This window comes from Aedes aegypti, chromosome 3, assembly GCF_002204515.2.
Source record: "Aedes aegypti strain LVP_AGWG chromosome 3, AaegL5.0 Primary Assembly, whole genome shotgun sequence".
NCBI lineage: Eukaryota > Metazoa > Arthropoda > Insecta > Diptera > Culicidae > Aedes > Aedes aegypti.
This window is the reverse complement of record NC_035109.1, coordinates 363,657,434-363,680,534: the sequence shown is the minus strand read 5'-3', so window position 1 is coordinate 363,680,534 and position 23,101 is coordinate 363,657,434. Positions and strand designations below refer to the sequence as shown.

General features: G+C 38.7%; 2 protein-coding genes across 2 annotated transcripts in view; one reads left to right on the top strand and one right to left on the bottom strand.

Annotated features, from left to right (window-relative positions):
• Positions 1 to 415: 415 nt before the first annotated feature.
• LOC5566867 (cleavage and polyadenylation specificity factor subunit 1) lies at positions 416 to 19,272 on the top strand. The gene is made up of 6 exons (XM_021854380.1): positions 416 to 771; positions 832 to 1,372; positions 2,280 to 2,530; positions 2,594 to 2,775; positions 15,889 to 18,164; positions 18,336 to 19,272. The coding sequence occupies exons 1-6, from the start codon at positions 603 to 605 to the stop codon at positions 19,192 to 19,194; spliced, it is 4,278 nt and encodes a 1,425-aa protein (XP_021710072.1). The 5' UTR covers positions 416 to 602; the 3' UTR covers positions 19,195 to 19,272.
• Positions 19,189 to 23,101, bottom strand: part of LOC5566868 (dipeptidase 1) — a 25,634-nt gene continuing 21,721 nt past the window's right edge. Inside the window, exon 4 of the mRNA XM_001651245.2 lies at positions 19,189 to 19,693. Coding sequence (XP_001651295.1) covers positions 19,335 to 19,693 — 359 coding nt within the window. The 3' untranslated portion in view covers positions 19,189 to 19,334. The remainder of the gene's footprint in view (positions 19,694 to 23,101) is intronic.

Here is a 23,101-nt window from a genome sequence, read left to right as displayed (position 1 = left end):
GGTTCGATTTGGTGTGAACAGCGCAATATATACAATATATACACGCAAAAAAATTGTGCGGTAAAAACTACCATTTTAGGGGGTTAACTTAAGCGCTCGCACCGGCAATTTTCAGCAGACCAGAAATGCGCTTGATTTTACCATGTCCGTAGTTGGAATCAGATTGTTGTAAAATATTGCTGTCAAATATACCAGTAATGCGGTGGGGTGTACCGTAAACATAGTAAATTGGGCTGAATTTCCATGGTAGTTTTGAGAATGGGCGTAGTCAGCTAAAATAGTTATTTTTACCACAGAATTTTTTCCCGTGTACATCTATAGATATGGCGTTTTAGCCCAATTGAAATGTTCGTCTAGGATTTGTGGGCACTCCCTCGTTGAAATATTTCATGTTGTCAACTTGGCTGTCAATGTCATTCATTTTCCTCTGATTTCAAAACACACGCCGGCTTCAATTAATCAGTGCGTTTATTTTACAGAATTTTCGCAAGAAATTTGCAATAATCTCGGCAGTATTTAGTGAAAATATGTGAATAAGACGCTGGACAAAGTGACGAAGTTGAATCGATCGCGATAAATCTTAACAATCAACCACAAGTGCGATGTTTTCCATTTGTAAACAAACCCACGAAGCCACGGCGGTGGAATTTTCGGTCACTTGCCACTTCTTCAACAGCAATGAGAAATCGCTGGTTACTGGGGGCGCCAATGTCCTCAAAGTGTACCGATTGATCCCGGATGCGGACGCGACAAGTCGCGATAAGTTTACTAGTGAGTATTGGGTGAGATTAGCGTTGGAATGTTGAATAACAATAATGGGATTTTTTGCAGCGACAAGGCCTCCGAACATGAAATTGGAGTGCATGGCAACTTATACGCTGTTCGGGAACATAATGTCCATGCAATCGGTGTCCCTGGCCGGATCGCAACGGGATGCGTTGCTGATTAGCTTCCAGGATGCCAAGCTTTCCGTGGTGCAGTTCGATCCGGATAATTTCGAACTGAAAACGCTCTCGTTGCATTACTTCGAGGAGGAGGACATTAAGGGTGGCTGGACGGGACATTATCATACTCCGATTGTGAGGGTTGATCCAGACAATCGGTGTGCCGTGATGCTGGTGTACGGACGGAAGTTAGTGGTGTTACCATTTCGGAAGGACAGTTCATTGGATGAGATCGAGGTGCAGGACGTTAAGCCAATGAAGAAGGCCCCGACACAGCTGATTGCCAAAACGCCGATTCTGGCGTCGTACGTTATAGAACTGAAGGAGTCCGAAGAACGGATCGATAACGTTATCGACATACAGTTTTTGCACGGCTACTATGAACCGACTTTGCTGATTCTCTATGAACCGGTCAAAACGTTCCCAGGGTAAGTAGAGTTTAGTAATCATTGGGCGGTACGAATAAAATATAGTATATTTGAGTTTACTATACTCTCTGTAGTAAACGTTACAAGTGGAACACGTTTGTGTCATTTCACCTTTCGAATATATTGCAAAAGGCATGTTGGTATAAATTAAAGTAGCATTTACTACAAGCTACTAGTACTTAGTTTTAGAGGTTAATACCGTAATCCGGGGGAACATTGATTAGTTTTTTGGATATTTATCAAAAATTTCTTTTGAAAATGCAAATGTAAGTTTTATATTTTAAAAACAAGTACTGGCACCTATCGCTCGTGACTTTATACTGTATATTGTTTTCAAGAAGATTTAAGCATGCTTAGAAAAATGTTTTGTGAGAATTTTTGGTTTGACTGATATGGGGTAACATTGATCACCCACGTAAACAATGATCGGTATTATTGAAAACGACGGTACTTACTTAAATCATGGCCCCTGAAGCCGAATAATGAAGGCCAAACTCTTAAAACTTATTTACTTTTTCAGTTATTTAAATCAAATGGTTTTTATTATGTTTTTGAGTAGATGTGATGTGATATAAAGCCACCACCAGTGCAGGACTTGCCATGTCGTACGGTTCCTCTTAATAGCAAGATCAAGGTACTGGACTATAAAATACTCCCTAATCGGTTGTATGAAGGGCCAAAATGGAGTGTGGACCCATAAGTACTTAGACCTATGCGCAATCCACTTCAGGGGTAGAGAATCTCCTTCCAACCGACTGATCATATTATATAATTCAGCAACTCGCAATACATATTAAGATATATTATGTTTTTGAGTAGATGTTACAAACAACTTTACTTGTTCCTTTTAATTCATACTACCCATAGCGTCGTTGAATGTCGTTGATTCAATGTGTTTTCTTTGTAGACGTATCGCCGTTCGCTCGGATACTTGCATGATGGTGGCACTGTCGCTGAACATACAACAACGTGTCCATCCGGTTATCTGGACGGTGAACTGCTTGCCGTTCGATTGCCTGCAAGCAATTGCCATCAGCAAACCGATTGGAGGCTGCCTGATCCTGAGTGTCAATGCGTTGATTTACCTCAATCAGAGTGTTCCGCCGTATGGAGTGAGCTTGAACAGCATTGCCGATCACTGCACTAACTTTCCGTTGAGTAAGTATGCCTTAGGTTGTCCAACACGAGAAGGGAAATTTAATTGATCGTATACTTTCACAGAGCCCCAGGATGGCGTTCGGATCAGTTTGGATGCAGCTCAAGTGTGCTTCATCGAACCGGAAAAGTTGGTGCTGTCGCTGAAGGGCGGAGAGCTCTATGTTCTCACACTTTGCGCCGATTCCATGCGAAGCGTTCGGAGCTTTCACTTTAGCAAGGCGGCTTCCAGCGTGCTAACCTGTTGTGTAAGTTTGAAATTTCATATTCGTACTGGGCTTTGTTTTCACATCAAGTTTCTAAAACAATCTCAAATGATATGTTGGATACAAAATACTTTGTCATTAATGAAGGTTATAGGTGTCATCTACACCGGCATCATAAACTGTGAACAAGCTCGGAAATAAGTGGACTGTAAACGAGAAAATTTTCTTCCAAACGACCGTGAAGAAAACGCGTCTGGTCTAGTGAACGATACAAAAAAAATTCTGGCTTTATTTCCTGCTGTATTACAAAGGGTGTGTTAGTGTGGTACTAGAGTTTTCTCCAGGGTTGCCAGCAAAGTTTCAATTTTAATTTCTAGCAAGGCAAGGTGTGTCGCTACAATAAACAAACTGTTTCCATTTATTTTCATCTTTGGGATCTGGGGATGAAATGTTGGTCACGACGATAGTCATAAGACTTACTCAAGCCGATTTTTGGAGGGAATTGGGCCACGATAAAATCAAACTCGTCCAACACTACAAGTGTGTGTTTTCACGAGATCTACACTACCTATAAAAGGGTTCGTTCACAAATTTCATAACGCCGAAAATGATCATTTTTAACACCTACCCGCCCCTCGTAACGCTTTTTGTATGGATATTCTACAAATTTGGTGTGAGCTGTAACATTTTGATGACGCCCACCCACCCCCTTCAGCGTTATGGCATTTGTGAACAGCCCCAAAGTATAACTGTCCTTTATGGATTTTGAATCTAACATCGTTATTTTCATCGCAACATTCATATTTTAATGTATACTTTTACTATGCATATAAAAATTAACACACTTTGTTTGAAAATTTAGTGGTGAAATAGGAAGTTAGTGCAGTCTACTTATTTCATATGCGACAGTTATGCTTTAGTGTGCACTAAAGCAGCAAATATATATTATCACTAGCAACGAGAAGTTGCTAGTTTTTTAATCTTTGTCTCGTCGTTTTGTGTGTCCTTCGCTATTGATTGCTGTATTATACACAATAGGGCGATATTCAAAACTGAAAAGCTAAAAGATGGTTCTTTTTCAGTGGTAGTAAAAACGAAATCTTGAATCAAAGAAAGCACCACGGAAGATGAACTAAACACAAAAAATTATGTATTCACATTACGCTTGATTTCTAATCACTACTTTTCCGATCCAGTTTCGTTGTTGTTAGTAATTTACGTTTTTTCAATATTTTCCATACGTTTTGACAGCTCTCGACTACCATTCTTCCATGCGCTTGTGTTAGAAGTTTGAGAATCCAGCGTAGCGTGATCAGTGAGTGGAATACGAACATCAGTATCGCTGCTCGGCGGCCAGTGAGAGAAACTGAATGTTCGAAAGGTTATTGTCTGTACTTCATGCCGCTGGCGCCAACTGTTAGCGGTTATGAACGAAATAAACAGTCGTTACCCTATTTGAACGACCTAAATGTTCGAGTTCGCACCCCCTAGGTTCTTGACTGTTGTTTGGTGTACAGTAGGGTGCGGCTTATTTTTCAAAAGTTCTCAAAACCAAAAATTCGTATCCTCTACTGAATTCTCATCACATTAAAAGAGAAACCTCAAAATATGAGCCAAAAAAAATAACATTTAGAGGTGGCGCAAGCGTCTTGAAGGTGAATTTTCAAGTTATGAAAAATGACCTTCAGTGAAATAAACATAACTTTGTAATTATTCAACCGATTTAGAAACTTTTAGCATAAATAGCTTTGAAATTAAATTGTAAAAACTTTGTAGAACATCGAATTTATCTACAATCAAAACTAGTCTTAGTTAAAAATACTTTTATCCAAATTTTTCCACATTTTACTAAAAAAATCATTTTTGTTTGATCATAACTTCATAATAACTCAATCGATTCTGAATCTTTCTTCATGTTTTTGAAGAAAATTTATTTGTTTTTAAATTGTTCATACAACACTTTTTTCTAAAAAATGGTTTTGACTTAATAATTCAACAAAAATTACCCAAAAACATGATTTTTCAATGAAAAAATCAAATTTTTATTGATTATTTAAGTTTTTTTCGCCGGAAATTGCATTTTTTCTATTAAACTTCAATTTATAAAGCATCTTGCCTTAATTACGAGTTGAATAGTGCATATATAATTTTACATACGCAAAAATATTTTTGTTGCAGAATTATTTCAAAATTGTTGAAAATTCACTTACAAAGGTTAAACAAATGAGAAAAACCAGTTTCAGCTTTAGAGATAATATTTAACTGGCAAATAATTAAAAAAAACTGGCATTTTTCGTTAAAAAATCATGTTTTTGTTCAGTTTTTGCCGAAAAACTTGGTCAAGACATTTTTTTAGTGAAATGTGATGTATGAAAGGTTTGAAACCAATTAAATTAGCTTCAAAATCATATAAAAATATTTGGAATCGGTTGAGTAATCATGAAGTTATGGTCAAACAAAGTTGAAATTTATAGAAAAATGAGGAAATATTTTGAATAAATTACTTATAACTAAAACTATTTTTGATTTTAGACAAATTTGATGTTCTATAGAGTTTTCATAAATTTAATTTTGAAGGTATTGATGCTAAAAGTTTCAAAATCGGTTGGAAAATAACAAAGTTATGTTTACTTCACTGAAGGTCATTTTTCATAACCTGAAAATTCACCTTCAAGACGCTTGCGCCACCTCTAAATTTCAATATTTTTGGCTCAGATTTTGAGGTTTCTCTTTTAATGTGATTAGAATTCAGTAGAGCATACGAATTTTTGGTTTTGAGAACTTTTGAAAAATAAGCCGCACCCTAGTGTACAGATGATGTTTCAATCTGATTTTCTGATTTTTCGGCTAAAGCACCTAGTTAATTTAACCGTATTCTTATAACAAAGCTTTCAGGAGTGCTGAATCAAACAAATCCGTAAACTAACTGGCAAATTGATCGGTGTTCAGACAGACCGGGCTAGATAATATTTTGGCGTTGTAAAGATACATTATGTACTCTATCAATTTTGATTTTTCCGATGCTGTTTTGATACAGATGTATCATCAAATAGATAAGTTACATTATTACAGCGAATGATGCCAATATTTCTATATTTCAAATTCCTGGGGTACGTTTTCCTGAAACCATTGAGCTAAGTAGCCCGTCATTCGTTTTGGCATCAATGATGACTTTTCAGCTTGCATTTCAAAGTGATACAATTCAATCTTGATAGTTTATATTGACTTGAAAAAGTATCACTGTACGCGCTAACAAGCATAAAGTATGCTGATACTTTTTCAGTTGTGTAAGTGCAAAACCAATTGAAATCGTGAGATGAATCAGCAGCAATCATCAACGATGCGTACAAATTTCAATAACGGCCTACTTTGCCTTAAAAGCACTTGGTTCGGACTGTCTGAACACCGACCAATTTTGAAATGAATGGTGCTAGAAAAGCTTATATTAGTCATACAGTGTCAGAATTAAACTGTGCTACAAAACGGTTTGAATGACGACATACAATGTCTTGAAGAATAAATTTTATTCAGCTTTTGCAAGGAGATCCCTAAAAATTGATCCACAAATCTAAACTATGAGTCCTTTCATTCTTCGCGGATTGCATGTAAAATCTTTTGAAGTTTTCTGGCTATTTCTTTAGTCTCAACAGAATCTTATCGTTTATGCCATGACAGATTTCTCTGAACATATTGCAGATGACGGTGGCCCTACTCAAAAATCTAAAAACTCTTTTAAAATTTGATTGCAGATCATTGCAGTAATTCTGACTTTTCTACTCTCCATTACTTATTATTGAAATTTGTGTAGCTCATATTTAGAAATTTTTTTGACATACCGTCGATGGGGGTGACAATGGGTCTAGGGGGTGAGATTGGGTCAAACCGGAAAAATATGTTTTGTGAAATATTTCAGCTAATAACGCTGATATTACTAAAATTAATGATTCATATGTTAGGGAACATATTATTACACATAATTCAAAACAATATGCATTTTTAGAAATAGTAGTTTTTGTTTACTACATCTATAAACTTGCATGCTGAAACTAGACAAAATTTACAACATTAAATTTCTCCTGTACAAAGTATCACGCATGTACTCTAGCCTCTATCGCTGTATTAGTAGAATGTTGAAAGTCTTTTCATTACATATCACAGGTTATTTTCCGGATTCTTTTTGATTTTCCCACAAAAAAATCATTTTTTTCGGTACGATGTCCAAAACATTGAAAATGGGGGTGAGATTGGGTCAAGCAAGAACGATAGTAAATGAAATTCCAAGTCCACTTTTTTGACATTTTACGGTGCCGGGTGTTCTCTTTTTTCATTAAGATGTGTTTATTCTTTCTAAATACAGCATCACTGAAACATCAAACAAGTCTACTTGAGTATTCCGTGCATTGAATAACAATACAACGCATTTTGACAACTTCTCAAACCAGCAACTGTGTTTCGTGCGCAGCAACATCGTAATTTTTTATCAAAAGGGTGTTTTTTTTTCTAAATTTGATTATTTATCAGTGTTTTCATATTATAGAAACATCTCACGGAACTACAAATGTATTGGATCGCTGAAATACTGGGATTATGACGTCAACTTCTGCCTGAAATTTATTCCCTCCCCTTGGTTATGCGACCTTGCCGCGATGGGAGGGCATAATCCATTAGCCCATATGATGGAAACCAAAGGCGTAACCTGTAGTGGTGGTATCACATTTTGGCATTTTTTGCTTAAAGCCGCGTCATAATTCATATGGCATAGACGCAGTAATATCTCGGATGTGATCCAACGGACATTCTGCGTCATTGATAGAATTGATGCCCATTTCAAATAATTAATCTATTCGAAGTGGACATTAATACTATTGGCGACGTTCAGTTTGCCTTTTGCTAACCAGAATGATCCGTAGCCACTCTTACTATTAGCTAGCTAGATACATCGTTATCATATACGACGTAGGGAATACTTAGGAACTCTTAGGAAAATGACTAGTAGATTCACTGAGTAGAAATAAGTGGCGACAATCTTATTTTAATATGGTTTTTACATTGCCATAATAAGAAATACCTCTTTTGTAACAGCGGTATAAATAATCTAATTCCAGCTTCATTTTCGCAAAATTTACAAGTAGAAAGTAGGCGTTGTGAAGCATTGCATTTGCCACCGAAAAGTGAATCTTGTAGGAGACTGTCATAGAAGCCTAAGGTAACTTTACTCTTCAATATTCACTATAAAAATGACTATGGAAAGTAAGACGCTGAGATCGATCATTAGCAGGGATTGAATCCTGAGAAAATTGAGAGAATCTCTCACGTATCGCTCTCTGTAACTATCATAACATGCTGCACATTATGAGAGACTGTTTATCGTATACTGCTACAACTTTGATCAGATTGGGGGGATAGTAGTGCATGATAAAACCCCTCTAAACATGCTCCAAGCCTGGGGGACACTATTGCTATTGGGAGTTCGTGGATTGTTTATCGTGCCAGTAAAGAAAAATACCTATCCCCAACGGTAAACGAGCGAGAAAAATGGATTTTATCATCGCTCTCATTTTGGGGCTCTCGCTCGCTGCTTCCATTTATCAGCCTTGTTACACCTTGCGATACAATGACGATCGTGGACCGCAACAGATGGGATGTTTTTCTTCGCTTGCTTTGATCGTGCTTCATTCTCAAATGAGAGCGAATTCTGCAATGCCTGATCATTAGGGTACACTTGCTAGTTTCGAAAAATTGTTGAACAGACAAGGAAAGCGACTTTTTTCTTTAAGGATATATAAACGTAACGACCAATAAATACTTTTAACAACAAAAAATGAAATTACTTGAACTCTTACTAAACAGCCTAATTTTGTTAAGACTTGACGACAATTGACATTAAGACTCTAATCTTACGTAGAAGACAGGAGTAATCAGAATAGCACTTGAATGATAGAACTTTAATGACAAATTATTCAAAACCATGTCGACTAGACGTTATTAGTAATGACACTACTACAATACTATTTCAAACAAATTCTGATGGAGCTTCTGATTTTCACAATGCTTCCTTTTCTTAGAAGCAAGGGAATATGGGTACTTTTCAAAAACTACCACGTCACAATACTAATAAAAAAACAGTGTTCATGTGGGCGCCATTGCCTAGTCCGTCTGAGTATTGGTCCTGGTAGAGGGGAAACTTGGCAAAAGCCAGACCGAGGGTTCAGCCTTGACAAGTTAAGCTGTCAGGCAGCTCCAACTGAACACCATACAAAAAAAAAAAAAAAAAACTTCTGCCTGAAATTTATTAATTGTGGAATGTCGCACCGAAATTTAACTATTTGCGAAGGTTTAAAATAATCACTGTTCAGTACATCTTTGGCGAAACTGAATGGGATTTATAGCAATGGGGATGAGACTTTGAAGACAATTTGAGGGAAACACCAAGAAAATTTATGTAAACTTGACGATAAATGTTGGGTTTACATATTTTTTCTCATAGCTCTTCAATTTTCAGTATAATCGTTCTTTTAAGTGGGTTTATTATACTTGTGAAACATCTTAGATATCTTTTTGTCTTGCTTGCATCACTTTTTCTCAATATTTTTCAGTTGTGAATAGTTTTGAAATCATATTCTCAAAAACAAGTTATTTCAATTACAGTGACCCAATGTCACCCCCTCTATGGGGTGAGATTGGGTCATTTTTCATTCACTTGTGGTGCCGCTGTGAATAAATATTTGTCTTTAATTTTTTGAACAGTTGTTAATGTACCATCAAAGTACATACACACCAAATTTGAAGTTTATTGGAGTTAAATTGCGATAGTTATTCAAAAAATAAATCGCACATATCCCTTTTTGACCCATTGTCACCCCCAACGACGGTAGTTTGTGGTGGTTCTAATAAATGTTTATCGAAAAAATACGTATTTACGTAGGATAAGTTTCAATTTGAGTGGTATGTTTTTTTTATATATTTCTGGTGAAATTATTGGCACGGCAACCTACCGTGTAATACACCATAATCGCACCTTTTATAATTTTCTAGAAGAAGAACCGGGTGGTATAACAATAATTTCAAACCTGTTTTCTCGTTAGTTACATGAAATATAAAATATGTTCCAGAAAAAAAATGAAAATTTAATATTTTCAAAAGCATTGTGAAAACTTAAATTTCAATTTTTACTAAAAATTAGCTAGCTAGCTGTGAAGTTTGGATAATCACCAAGAAGGAATCATCCTCCACGCGATGCTTATACAACTTACCCAGGCAAGTGTCGGTTCGCAACAATGTGATATCACATTGGGTTCGCAAGTGAGGCAGCGTGAATGCATCTTATGGATTAATGCACGAGTTCACTAATTTGACGTTTGAGCGGTGCCGAATTCACTCGTTGCCATGGTCACGTAAATAACACGGCACCGTTCAAACGTCAGATAGTAAACTCGTGCATTGGTCCATAGGCAAGTGACAGTAGTGAGATCATTCAGAGATGCCAACCAGCTTGCTGTGATCAATTCTATGACCACTCTCCGACGCAGTGGATTCTATTGCTCACATTCTCCCTCTGCTCCAAAGAGAATGTAGTAAAAAAAATGTGAATGGACAGAGTTTTCAAAACAAATTTTAAAATTGAAGAACATTGAAAAACATAAGTCATTCATTTGTTTTGATCATCTTCATTGCCTTTCAAAACTGTTCATTTTATATAGCAGCATTCATCTCATCCACCTATACGACATACGACACACAAAATCTCGGATAGTTAGACTCCCTGCAAACTGTTCGTTTTGAAAAATCTCTTCTTATTAATTATTTCACTTACATATTTTGAGAACACAAATCTCTGTATTATTCTATTAAATATGGATATTATTGGTCAGAAAGCTTTTTTTTGGCATAAACTGTGCTTTTATTTTTAGTTTGACAGAGCGTCGTTTAAGATAGGAACTGTCATATGATTCCGCAGCCACCTCAAAAAACTTTTCATAAATAGTTATTTACATCAATTGCAATAATACTTCGATTAATCGTGCTATTTCAGTCATACTTACTTTACTTTTGCTGGCTCTACGTCCTTCAAGACATGACCTGCGCCACAATGTTACGCCAACTAACTCGGTCCATGGCTGCTAACCTCCAATTCCTCGATCGCCCCACACTTCCAAGATCCTGCTCCACTTGGTCAAACCACCTAGCTCGTTGTGCTCCCCTTCGTCTTGTACCGGCCGGATTTGAGTTGAACACCATTTTTGCGGGATTGTTGTCCGGCATTCTCACAACGTGTCCCGCCCATCGTACCCTTCCAGCTTTGGCGACTTTTTAGTCATACAGATATTTTATATCAAGTCTCACTCGTTACGAGGTCCAACAAATTGAACAGTTTTTATGCTCTCGTCTTTTTTGGTTTGGCTTTTATGGAAAATGTCAATCCATTGCGAGAAATATTTGATGGTCAGTTCTCCATGCCACGTTACTTTTGCGCTAGAGAAGAATTTATCCACATATTTGTGAGTTTTTTTTTTTTTTTTGAGATTGGAGTCAACATACGTTTTATATATATTCCAGTCGGCTCGTAAATAATTGAAAGTGGAGCTGATAGGATTGAGAATCGCTTCTTGGGATATTTGAAATGTAACAGGGACATGATCAGAATCAAAATCAGCATGAGTAATCAGTTGGCTACAAAGATGACTAGAGTCGGTTAAGACCAAATCAATCGTAGATGGATTTCTAGAAGAGGAAAAACATGTGGGGTTATCAGGGTATTGAATTGAGAAATATCCTGAAGAGCACTCATCAAATAAAATTCTGCCGTTGGAATTACTTTGAGAATTATTCCATGACCGATGTTTGGCATTAAAGTCACCAATGACAAAAAATTTTGACTTATTGCGAGTCAATTTACGCAAGTCAGTTTGGAGCAAATTAACTTGCTGCCCAGAGCATTGAAAAGGCAAATAGGCAGCTATGAAAGTATATTTACCAAACTGTGTTTCAACAGAAACACCTAAAGTTTCAAAAACTTTAGTTTCAAATGATGAAAACAGTTGATGTTTTATACGCCTATGAATGATGATTGCAACTCCCCCACATGCCCCATCAAGTCGATCATTACGATAAACAAAAAAGTTAGGATCTCTTTTGAGTTTAGATCCAGGTTTTAAATACGTTTCGGTAATAACTGCTATATGCACGTTATTAACCGTAAGAAAATTAAACAGCTCGTCCTCTTTACCATTCAGACGACAACGAGCATTCCAATTTAAAATATTTAAATTATTATTTGGATCCATTAGAAAAACGTAATCCAATAACAATTTGATTTGTAAATTTTACACCTACTTGGACTGCTTCAGTCATAGTGGTGGCTTTGAACATTGTATCAATCATTAGATTCAATTGTTCAGTTAGAAAATTAAAATCAGAGGCAGACATGTCATGTGATTTCCCATTGGAATTTTCGGTAGACGAAGAAGCGGAGTTACCTGTGGCGGTAGGGTTTTTTCCATTTGATTTGAAACTAGTAGAATGGGTACCCATGGATCGAGCAGGGGAGGAGTTCGAATTTCCTGCTACGATATCGGCAAAGGATTTACCGTGGGTAGAAACATTCGAACGGCTACCCGACGGATTAAAATTAGTTTGTGACTGAGCATGATTATGATCTTCCTTATGGGTATGATTCCTAATCAAGCGATCGTTAACTGAAAAATGAGCATTGTTCGATACTCTACCAGGCAAATTCCGGAAACGACCGTTATCGTAACGGATATTATCTTTCATCTGCCTGGCACGAGCCTCAATGACCTTTTTTCGTGAAGGACAATTCCAAAAATTGGACTTATGGTTAGCCCCGCAATTACAACATATGAATTTGGTGGTATCTTCCTTCACTGGACAGACGTCTTTGGCGTGAGAAGAACCTCCGCAAATCATGCATTTAGCATCCATGCGACAATTTTTTGTACCATGACCCCACTTTTGGCACTGACGGCACTGAGTGGGGTTCTGGTAATTTCCTCCAGGTTTCTGGAAATGTTCCCATGTCACACGGACATCAAACAAAAGTTTTGCTTTTTCTAAAGCTTTAATATTATTTAGTTCTTTTTTGTTAAAGTGAACTAAATAAAATTCTTGAGAAAGCCCTTTCCGAACAATGCCAGATTGGGTTCTCTTTTTCATAATGATTACTTGGACTGGGGAAAATCCAAGTAAATCATTTATTCCATTTTTGATCTCTTCAGGTGATTTATAGTCACTTGAGAGACCTTTCAAGACAACTTTGAACAAACGTTCAGTTTTGTCGTCATAAGTAAAAAAATTGTGCTTCTTCTCTTCAAGATGTTTAAGAAGAAGCTCACGATCTTTAAGAGTATCCGGCAAAACGCGACAGTCTCCTTTCTTTGCGATTTGGAAGGAAACCTTGATTCCCCTAATGGAGTTCAAGATCTCCTGCCTAAATCCCCCAAATTCGGAACAACTGACCACGATAGGCGGCACTCTTTGCTTCCTCACTTGAATCAAAGAGCCTGGGCTAGAGGCTGCTTCGATTTGGTGTTCGGAAAATTTGTCTAGAGCATCGAACTGATTGCTCATTTCGATACAATTATTCATTTCACCCTTGGAAGAAACTTCGCATTCCGGGGAAGCGTCCTTTCTTCCATTCTTGCCACGTGTAGTGACAGTTTTAAAACCCACTTTTTTGGAAGGAAGTAGTGAATTCAGAGATTCACCCTTCCTTTTGTTTGTTGTTGATACCATGTTTAATTAATAAACGAAAGAAGACGTGACCTTCGAAAGGTTTTTTCCCAAGACGGTGTCCAAGAAGGATTACCACCGCTAGCTTTCGCCAACGGGTCCAACGAAAAATCGAAGGCACGGGTCCAAACAAGGATCGTAAAGGGATCAATAGTAGAAAAAATAGTACTGAAAAGTACTGTTTTAGTAGCACTGAAAAGTACCGTTTTTAATTTTAGCACTGAAAAGTACTGTTTTTGTAGCACTGAAAAGTACTGTTTTATTGCTTTAGGTAGTTTTTAAGAAAACTTCCAAGAGCAGAGAGAATTCGTGTACGCACAGCACGAAGGTACGATGCGCACTGATATTTGTGAGTTTATTATCGCCTATTGCTGGGTTTCTATGAACCATGACTCCTTTTCATGATAGAAACAACTACCACCAATGAGCGCTGCTCATCCAGCATTCTCAATTTTATCAGACATCAGATACTGCCGGGAATCGTCTTCCCCCACGGCAACGGTCTGAAATTTTCACCAAGCAAAACAACAAGATCATCGCAATTTCGGTTCTCGACAGTGGACATTTCCGGGATTCGTTTTCCCGCACGGTAAATGAAACGCTATAATCGTCCGATCGACATTTACCCTAAGCAAAACAACAAGATCGACTAATTGTCGCTTCTCGGCAGCGGACATTGCCGGGGCTCGTCTTCCCCCTCGGCAAACAACACAGCTCGTGCGGCAGCAGGAGGGACATTACAAACAATTACGTTGCTATTGCTTTCGCTGGATACGGAGATAGGCGGTGTGATGAGTTTGGATGTATTGTCGGTGCTTGATGTTTGCGAATCGATAGACCTTTGTCGTTTAGGCTCCTGCTTACTTACTGTTGATTTTTTTTGTTTTAATTTTACTAAAGGTCTCCAGCGTGGAGAAGGCTGGCCATTATCTTTCGGCAAGTGTAGATGAATGTTGGCAATCATTCGTTGCATCAGGTTGATGGTTTGCTGTGGTGTGGTTTGGATTTGCCGTGGACCTTGCAGCTTCAGATGTACAAGTTGATATTATTTATGGGGCACCTACACTTTGATACCAAATTATGTGATCAGTGCCAGGAAATATGAAATTAGGTTAATTTAAGACACAAGTTCAATACTTATTCATTATTCAAATGATGAAGGTAAATGAAAACAGTTTATGATTATCGAATAATAGATCATACATATGGCCTTCATCAATAATATATATATTTTTTTAATTTATTTATTAGTATCATTCCAAACATTACATTCATTTCTTATATAACGCTTTGAATATACTTAACCTAACTTAACCTAAACATATAACGCATTAATCGTGACAATAGAAGATTGTAACGATTTTTGCCTGAAATTATAAATTATTTTTTTTGACATTTGTTCCATTGTTTCAACATTGGATATTCTATGTAACTCATTGGTACTATACCAGGGAGGAAGTTTCAGAATCATTTTCAAAATTTTATTTTGAATTCTCTGCAGAGCTTTCTTCCTGGTATTACAACAGCTAGTCCATATTGGTACAGCATACAACATGGCTGGCCTGAAAATTTGTTTGATTATCAAAAGCTTGTTCTTAAGACAAAGTTTTGATTTTCTATTAATAAGGGGATAGAGACATTTTACATATTTATTACATTAGGGGCCCAGATAGCCCTAGCGGTAAACGCGCAGCTATTCAGCAAGACCAAGCTGAGGGGGTGGGTTCGAATCCCACCGGTCTAGGATCTTTACGGTTTGGAAATTCTCGACTTCTCAGGGCATATAGTATCTTCGTACCTGCCACACGATAAACGCATGCAAAAATGGTCATTGCCATAGTAAGCTCTTAGTTAATAACTGTGGAAGTGCTCATAAGAACACTAAGCTGAGAAGTAGGCTCTGTCCCAGTGGGGACGTAACGCCAGAAAGAAGAAGAAGAAGAAGAAGAAGAAGAATTACATTTGGCTTGAATGCCCTCAATGTGATTTTTTAAAGTTAAATTCTTATCTAGCATGAGCCCTAGATACTTAACTTCATCCGACCAATTGATTGGAACCCCTCTCATCGTGACAACATGTCTACTTGAGGGTTTCAAATAAAGAGCTTTTGGTTTATGTGGGAATTATTCTAACAATGTATATTAGGAAATTGAAGTTTTTTTAATTTTACGGTCAAACCTTCATGCCAAACACTGTCGAATGCTTTTTCTAAATCTAGAAGAGTAAGACCAGTAGAATAGCCTTCAGATTTGTTGGAACGGATCAAATTTGTTACACGTAAAAAATAAAGAATTTTGATTTCGATATATCGTTTGTTAGGTTTTACTAACTTAATTTGAAATAGTATCACGTACGAATATTAATTTGAGTAACGGTATAATAATTAGATTGTGACTAATTTTTCAGATCTGCGTCGTCGAGGAGGAGTATCTGTTCCTGGGATCACGGTTAGGTAACTCGTTGCTTTTGAGATTCAAAGAAAAGGACGAGAGCATGGTGATTACGATCGACGATACCGAAGAAGTGGTTGAGAAGGAACCGAAACGATTGCGCTTAGAGCAGGAAGAGCTGGAAGTGTACGGATCGGGTCAGAAAACATCCGTCCAGTTGACTAGCTATATCTTCGAAGTTTGCGACAGTATTCTGAACATCGGCCCCATCGGCCATATGGCCGTGGGCGAGAGGATTTCTGAAGAGGAGCAAGACGAAAACAAGGACGTGCAGTTCGTGCCGAATAAGTTAGATTTGGAAATTGTGACGAGTAGTGGACATGGCAAGAATGGTGCCCTTTGCGTGCTGCAGAATTCAATAAAACCACAGGTTATCACAAGTTTTGGCCTGTCCGGGTGCTTGGACGTGTGGACGGTTCTGAGCGATAAAGGTGACGACATGCATTCGTTCATGATCCTTTCCCAGGAAGCCGGAACGATGGTTCTGCAGACGGGAGATGAAATCAACGAAATCGAAAACACCGGTTTTGCGACAAATGTTCCGACCATTCACGTTGGAAACATTGGAGGAAACCGTTTCATCGTTCAAGTGACGACGAAATCTATTAGATTACTACAAGGCACTCGCCTGTTGCAAAATATTCCCATTGATTTGGGTTGTCCACTGGCAGCAGTGTCTATTGCTGATCCGTATGTTTGCGTTAGGTCTTCAGAAGGTCGAGTAATCACGTTGGCTCTTCGTGAAGGCAAAGGAACTCCACGGTTGGCAGTTAACAAGAACACCATAAGTACGACACCCGCTGTGGTTGCTATTAGCGTCTACAAGGACGTGTCAGGAATGTTCACAACCAAGTATGAAGACTTCTACGACGGTTCCAAAGCAGGTTCTTCTGCCTATTCGAGTGGATTCGGTTACATGAAGCCCGAGCCGCACATGAAAATTGAAGACGAAGAGGATCTGCTTTACGGCGAATCGGGACGATCTTTCAAGATGACTTCGATGGCAGATATGGCCATTGAAACCAAGAAGAAGAATACGGACTTTTGGAGGAAGTTTATGCAACCGGTAAAACCTACCTTCTGGTTGTACGCGGTCAGAGATAACGGAAACTTGGAGATCTATTCAATGCCTGACCTGAAATTAGTCTACCTGATCACCAACATCGGGAATGGTAACAAAGTGCTTCAGGATTCGATGGAATTCGTACCCCTGCAGGTAGGACAGACCGCCGCCGATGCAGACGTGACTTCCAATGCGTTCACAAGTCCTTTCGGATTCAATCCTAATTTGCTACCGAAGGAAATTCTCATGGTAGCTCTCGGTCATCATGGTACTCGACCCATGCTATTTGTTCGCTTGGAAAATGATTTGCTTGTTTACCGTGTGTATCGATATTCGAAGGGTCATCTGAAGCTGCGCTTTCGGCGAGTTCCAAGTGGCGTAACGGGTCCCATTTTTAAAATAGCACCCCGTCAAAGCGCTCCAACGGATCAGGAAGGCGAAAAACCGGATGAGCATTCCACCAAGATTATGTATGAAAACATTTCCATGATTCGATACTTCAACAACGTCAATGGATACAATGGAGTTGCTGTTTGCGGAGAGAAGCCCTACATAATGCTGCTTACTTCCCGGGGAGAACTTCGAGCTCACCGACTGTACGCCAAAACTATCATGAAAGGATTTGCTCCTTTCAACAACGTGAACTGTCCCAACGGATTCCTCTACTTTGACGAACAGTACGAGCTGAAGATTGCCGTTTTTCCTGGCTATCTGTCTTACGATTCAATCTGGCCTGTTCGGAAAATTCCACTGCGCAGCTCACCGAAGCAAATCGTGTACCATAAAGAGAACAAAGTTTACTGCGTGGTGATGGATGCCGAGGAAGTCTGCAATAAGTATTACCGCTTCAACGGAGAGGACAAAGAGCTGACCGAGGAGAACAAGGGAGAACGCTTCTTGTACCCGATGGCACATAAGTTTTCGGTGGTGCTGGTTACGCCCTCGGCTTGGGAAATCATTCCGGAGACTTCCATCAACCTGGACGAGTGGGAGCACGTAATTGCACTGAAGAATGTCAGTCTGTCATACGAGGGAGCGCGGTCCGGTTTCAAGGAATACATTGCGGTGGGAACAAATTTCAATTACAGTGAAGACATTACATCGCGTGGACGGCTGTTGCTGTATGACATCATCGAAGTCGTGCCGGAGCCGGGAAAACCGCTAACCAGGTATGTAAAATTTGTTGTGGTTCTGTATCGATCCTAGAACATTATCCCGAAAACCATAATTATGCCAAATGTCCCTCTTTCTTCACACAGTTATAATTTATGTAAAATGGTGTTATGCCAAACGATACAATCCCATATTGTTTCTCACCTATCGCTTCCATTCAATTCCAGATACAAGTTTAAGGAAGTTATCGTCAAGGAACAGAAAGGTCCCGTGTCAGCTATTACGCACGTATCAGGCTTCTTGGTAGGAGCGGTCGGTCAAAAAGTCTATCTTTGGCAACTGAAAGACGATGACCTGGTTGGAGTGGCCTTCATTGACACCAACATCTTTGTACACCAGCTGGTTTCAATCAAATCGCTCATTCTGGTTGCAGACGTTTACAAATCCGTCAGTTTACTTCGCTTCCAAGAAGACTACCGCACTCTGTCTCTGGTGTCGCGTGATTACCAGCCGTTGAACGTATTCCAAATCGAATACGTTGTGGATAACCACAACCTGGGTTTCCTCGTATCGGACGAGCAATGCAACATTATCACCTACATGTACCAACCGGAATCGCGCGAATCTTTTGGAGGTCAACGATTGCTGCGAAAATGTGACTATCACGTAGGACAAAAGATAAACTCCATGTTCCGTGTGCAGTGCGACTTTCACGAAATGGATTACAAACGCAACAGCAACTACGAATGCAAACATACGACGTACTTCGCTACCTTGGACGGAGGTATCGGATATGTTCTACCCCTGCCGGAAAAGACCTACCGAAGGTTGTTCATGTTGCAGAACGTCCTGATGACGCACAGCCCCCATCTGTGCGGTTTGAACCCGAAAGCGTTCCGCACAATCAAAACCGTCAAGAAGCTCCCTATCAACCCGGCACGTTGCGTCGTCGATGGAGATCTAATTTGGACGTTTTTGACCCTGCCGGCGAATGAGAAATTGGAGGTGGCCAAGAAGATCGGTACCCGCATTGACGACATATGCGCGGATCTGATGGAAATCGAATCTGTGACACATGTATTCTAGATCATTAGCTGTGGACATCTGACCTTTATTCCCCCTATTATACTATGTATAATAAAAGTGTGTAACAACTACTACAAACAGCCTGATAACAAATCAAAAACAAATCAAATTATAAAAACAATCCGTGATGACTGCCCAAACTAACTCTTGTGGATGTCGATGTCGCTCATACAGGGTTGGTCGGCCACTCCTGCATCAACAAACTCCTGGTACGGAATCAGGTCTTCATACGGGCTGATCTTTGCCATTGTATCGCGAACCTTTTCAACCTCGCGGAACACGCGCAACAAATTGAGTCCAGCCAACTTCTGCAGATCTTCGCGAGTCCACGCTTCGAAAGTGGTTCCATTGCTGTAGGCCCCGTTCGCTAGCATATCGAACAAATCCGGATACTTGGAGACGTCCTCGAGGCCTTCCGGGGTGCTATCGACGCCGTCGTAATCGCCACCCAGGCCAATGTGGTCCGGGCCCGTTACGGATTTGATGTAGTTCAGGTGATCTGTTGAGTAAAATTAAATTAACATTTCGAGTACCACGATAGGAAAAAATGGGAACTAAATGGGCAAGCAACTGGTTCTCAGGGCTTGTGATTCGATTTTCTTTTAATAATCTTTGTTTACTTGATTCTGTTTAAATTTCATATTTCTAGTGGTGTATAGTTTACTCCTGGGGTTTACTCCCAGAGTAGCGTGAGTCAGGAATTTTGGCTTATAATCATTTATAGATAAATTTTCGGGAATGCAATTATTTTTTTTTTTAAACTATTAGTTTTACACACGATTTTTGCATGATGTTCATTTTACCACCAACAGCTGTTCATTTTACCCACAAGGTGCCGGTAAAAGGAACATTTGCATCGGTTTTTGTTAGCGGTACAATAATGTGAAAATTTAGCTATTTTATTTTAGATTCGTGTTGCTGCTTTAGATAACATCCCTGTTTTATTTTTTTTTAATTGTGCGATAGAACTATACATATTCCTCGTTTCTCTATCAGAAACAAGGTGATATCCTTAAGGTGTTCATTTTACTACCCCATCTCCTACGCTTATATAATCATGCTGTATCTTGGGTAAAAATAGTCCTTTCGACGTAATTTTAAAACCTATGGATTTTAAAAGCTCTCGTGATGACTGTAGACGGCCTGTAGTGTCGGATTTAGCTAGGGCCAGTGAGTCAGATCTTATAAAGGGGATTCTAAACACAGAATTCAGCGCGTTTTCCATACTACAAACTCACGTACCTATTTTATTTGAATTTTGAATACGTTGGATGATGTTATATTAAGGAAATTGGAATAAGGTTGCAGTTTTTTTACGAACCCTTATTTCGCTAATTGTTCTTTGCAGAGTTAAGACCGGTAGTCCTCTACGGGCATAAGACGTAGACAATGAACGAAGAGAACCTGCAAGCGCTAGGACTTTGACGTGTGCTTAGGACGATCTTTGGCCAAGTATGTGAGAACGGCGTAAGGGGTCATGCACAAATTTTGTCAGACACAACGTGGAAAGCCTTACAAAATTTGAGGAGGTCTCATACAATAAGCGTGACAAGTAAAGGTTCAAAAAAGTCCAAATTTAGCATGGCATAATTTGTGTACCATCCCTAAAAAGAACAAGCATAATACCAAGAAAGCAAACATAGAGAGATATTTAAATAACTTTTCTTCAGGTAGCTACGCACAAAAGAAGCCTGGGTCATTTGGCATAATGTTCACTTGTCATGGCAAATTTTCATCAAAAAACAGGCATCTTTTGGAAGAAGAGCTACTCACATAACAGTCCCATATTCTATGGGATTTCCTATATAAATGGGACTTTTATGCGAGTATCGATATACCACATAGCCATTATGCCAAATGTCCCTTCCCCTTATAAACTCCCAGAGGAATGTCCGAAACGTTAATAATTGGTTAGCAGTATTTGGATTTTGTCGAGTCTAAAAACAATCTACACTATTTGCCCAGGGCTGGTAGCTTGGTTTCTATTTTAATGCAAGTAGGGGGACACGGGGCAGTATGGACACCCTAAGGAATTTGCCTATTTTGACTGTAAAAACATGAATATTATACTGTTTTTATGTGCAGTATGCTTTTTAAAGTTCTTGAGCATTTGTTAAACATGGTTACATAATCAGGAAAAAAAATATTTTGTTTTCAAAAAAAGGTTTAAAAAAAGCTTATATTTGGTAGTCGCCATCAAGCTAGCGGGGCAAAGCGGACACCCCCATGGGGCAGTATGGACACCTCAATGTTTATAGGAAAATGTCCTGCGATCGTTGTCAAAACCTCGAAAAATGAAGTACATATTCAGGAAACCATAGTGACAGGTCACTGTGCCACTGAAAACATGATTAAAACCAATTTACGACAATTTTCGTAGAGATGCTTTCAATATTCTGCGCTCCAATTGTTTTTGAGTATTCGATGCAAAGCTGTACGTTGAAAAGAGTCTCAACCATTAAAGATCTAGGTATCACCCTGGACAACAAACTGCGTTTCAACGAGCACATATCGTCGGTGATAGCTAAGGCCTACGCAGTACTCGGTGTAATCATCAGGAACACTCGGGATTTCAATGATATTTACTGCCTGAAAACATTATACATCTCGTTGGTTCGCAGCCTTTTGGAATACGGCGTTGTGGTCTGGAGCCCGTATCACGCTGTGCAGATTGACCGCATCGAACGTGTTCAGAAATGCTTTGTCAGGTTTGCACTTCGTAGACTACCATGGCGTAATAGATTTCGACTCCCTGCTTATGAAAACCGATGCGCACTCATCAGTCTTCCGACGTTGGCAACTAGGAGAACATATCTTCAGAGGCTTTTCGTGTTCGACCTACTGGAGAACAACGTTGACTGTCCGGATATTTTGGAAAAGCTTCGTTTCAATGCTCCAGGTAGAACGATACGGCGTACTGACTTCTTTCGACGATCGGCACATCGCACACAGTATGGACAACACAACCCACTCGATGTTTGCTGCCAAGTTTTTAATGATGTGTATCACATGTATGATTTTAATTTGTGTAAATCTGCGTTCAAATCTAGAATAAGTAATTAAGTTTTAGTCTGTGCGATGTTAAAATATCGAAGACTGTAAATAAATAAATAAATAAATAAATAAATATTGCCTCCAGGTTAGTTTTAATCAAGAAATGACGATTTTCAACCAATTTGTGGTTCGACTTCATAGTTATTGCATTGAATGCTAAATATTTTTGGATAATTTTGTGTTTGAAGTTATATTTCTTCCTCTTTGAAGTGCCAGCTCTACTTTGCACCCGGTGTCCATAGTAATTTTCATACAAACTTCAAATGGCGTGTGCACAGTCAAATTGAAAGCAAATAAATTGAAATTTTCAGGATATCATAAGAACCCAAAAAGGCATCGTTTAAACATAGGGGAACAAAAATTTCAAAATTTGCATCAGCCTAGTGTCCATATTGCCCCAACAGTATAAGAAATTTCCATATAAGTTTTTCAATGTCTTAAAGTACCAGAAAAAAATCTACTATATTTTTGAATATAGCATAAATAATTGAAGATTCAATCAAGAGCTACATTATTGGTCAACTTGCAGTCATTTGCCTCTGAAACCTTATTTAGTGAGGTGTGAATGTTATAATTTTTGAACCAAATAAAATCATGCTCAATTTTTCGATTTAAAATCAATGTTTTGAACATTTTTTAGGAAATTTTAGTGGATAGTTCACTCTTCCGATAGGCAACTGATATATTGTTTGCATTGAAAGTGTAAAAGTATTCGCCTATGCAAAGATACAGGGGATGTCCATTCTGCCCCGGGTGTCCATACTGCCCCCGGTACCCCTATATATTTCCAATGCAATGCTTCTTTTTGAGCAAAATGATCTTTAAAGTCATTTTTTCAATGATTCAATAGCTC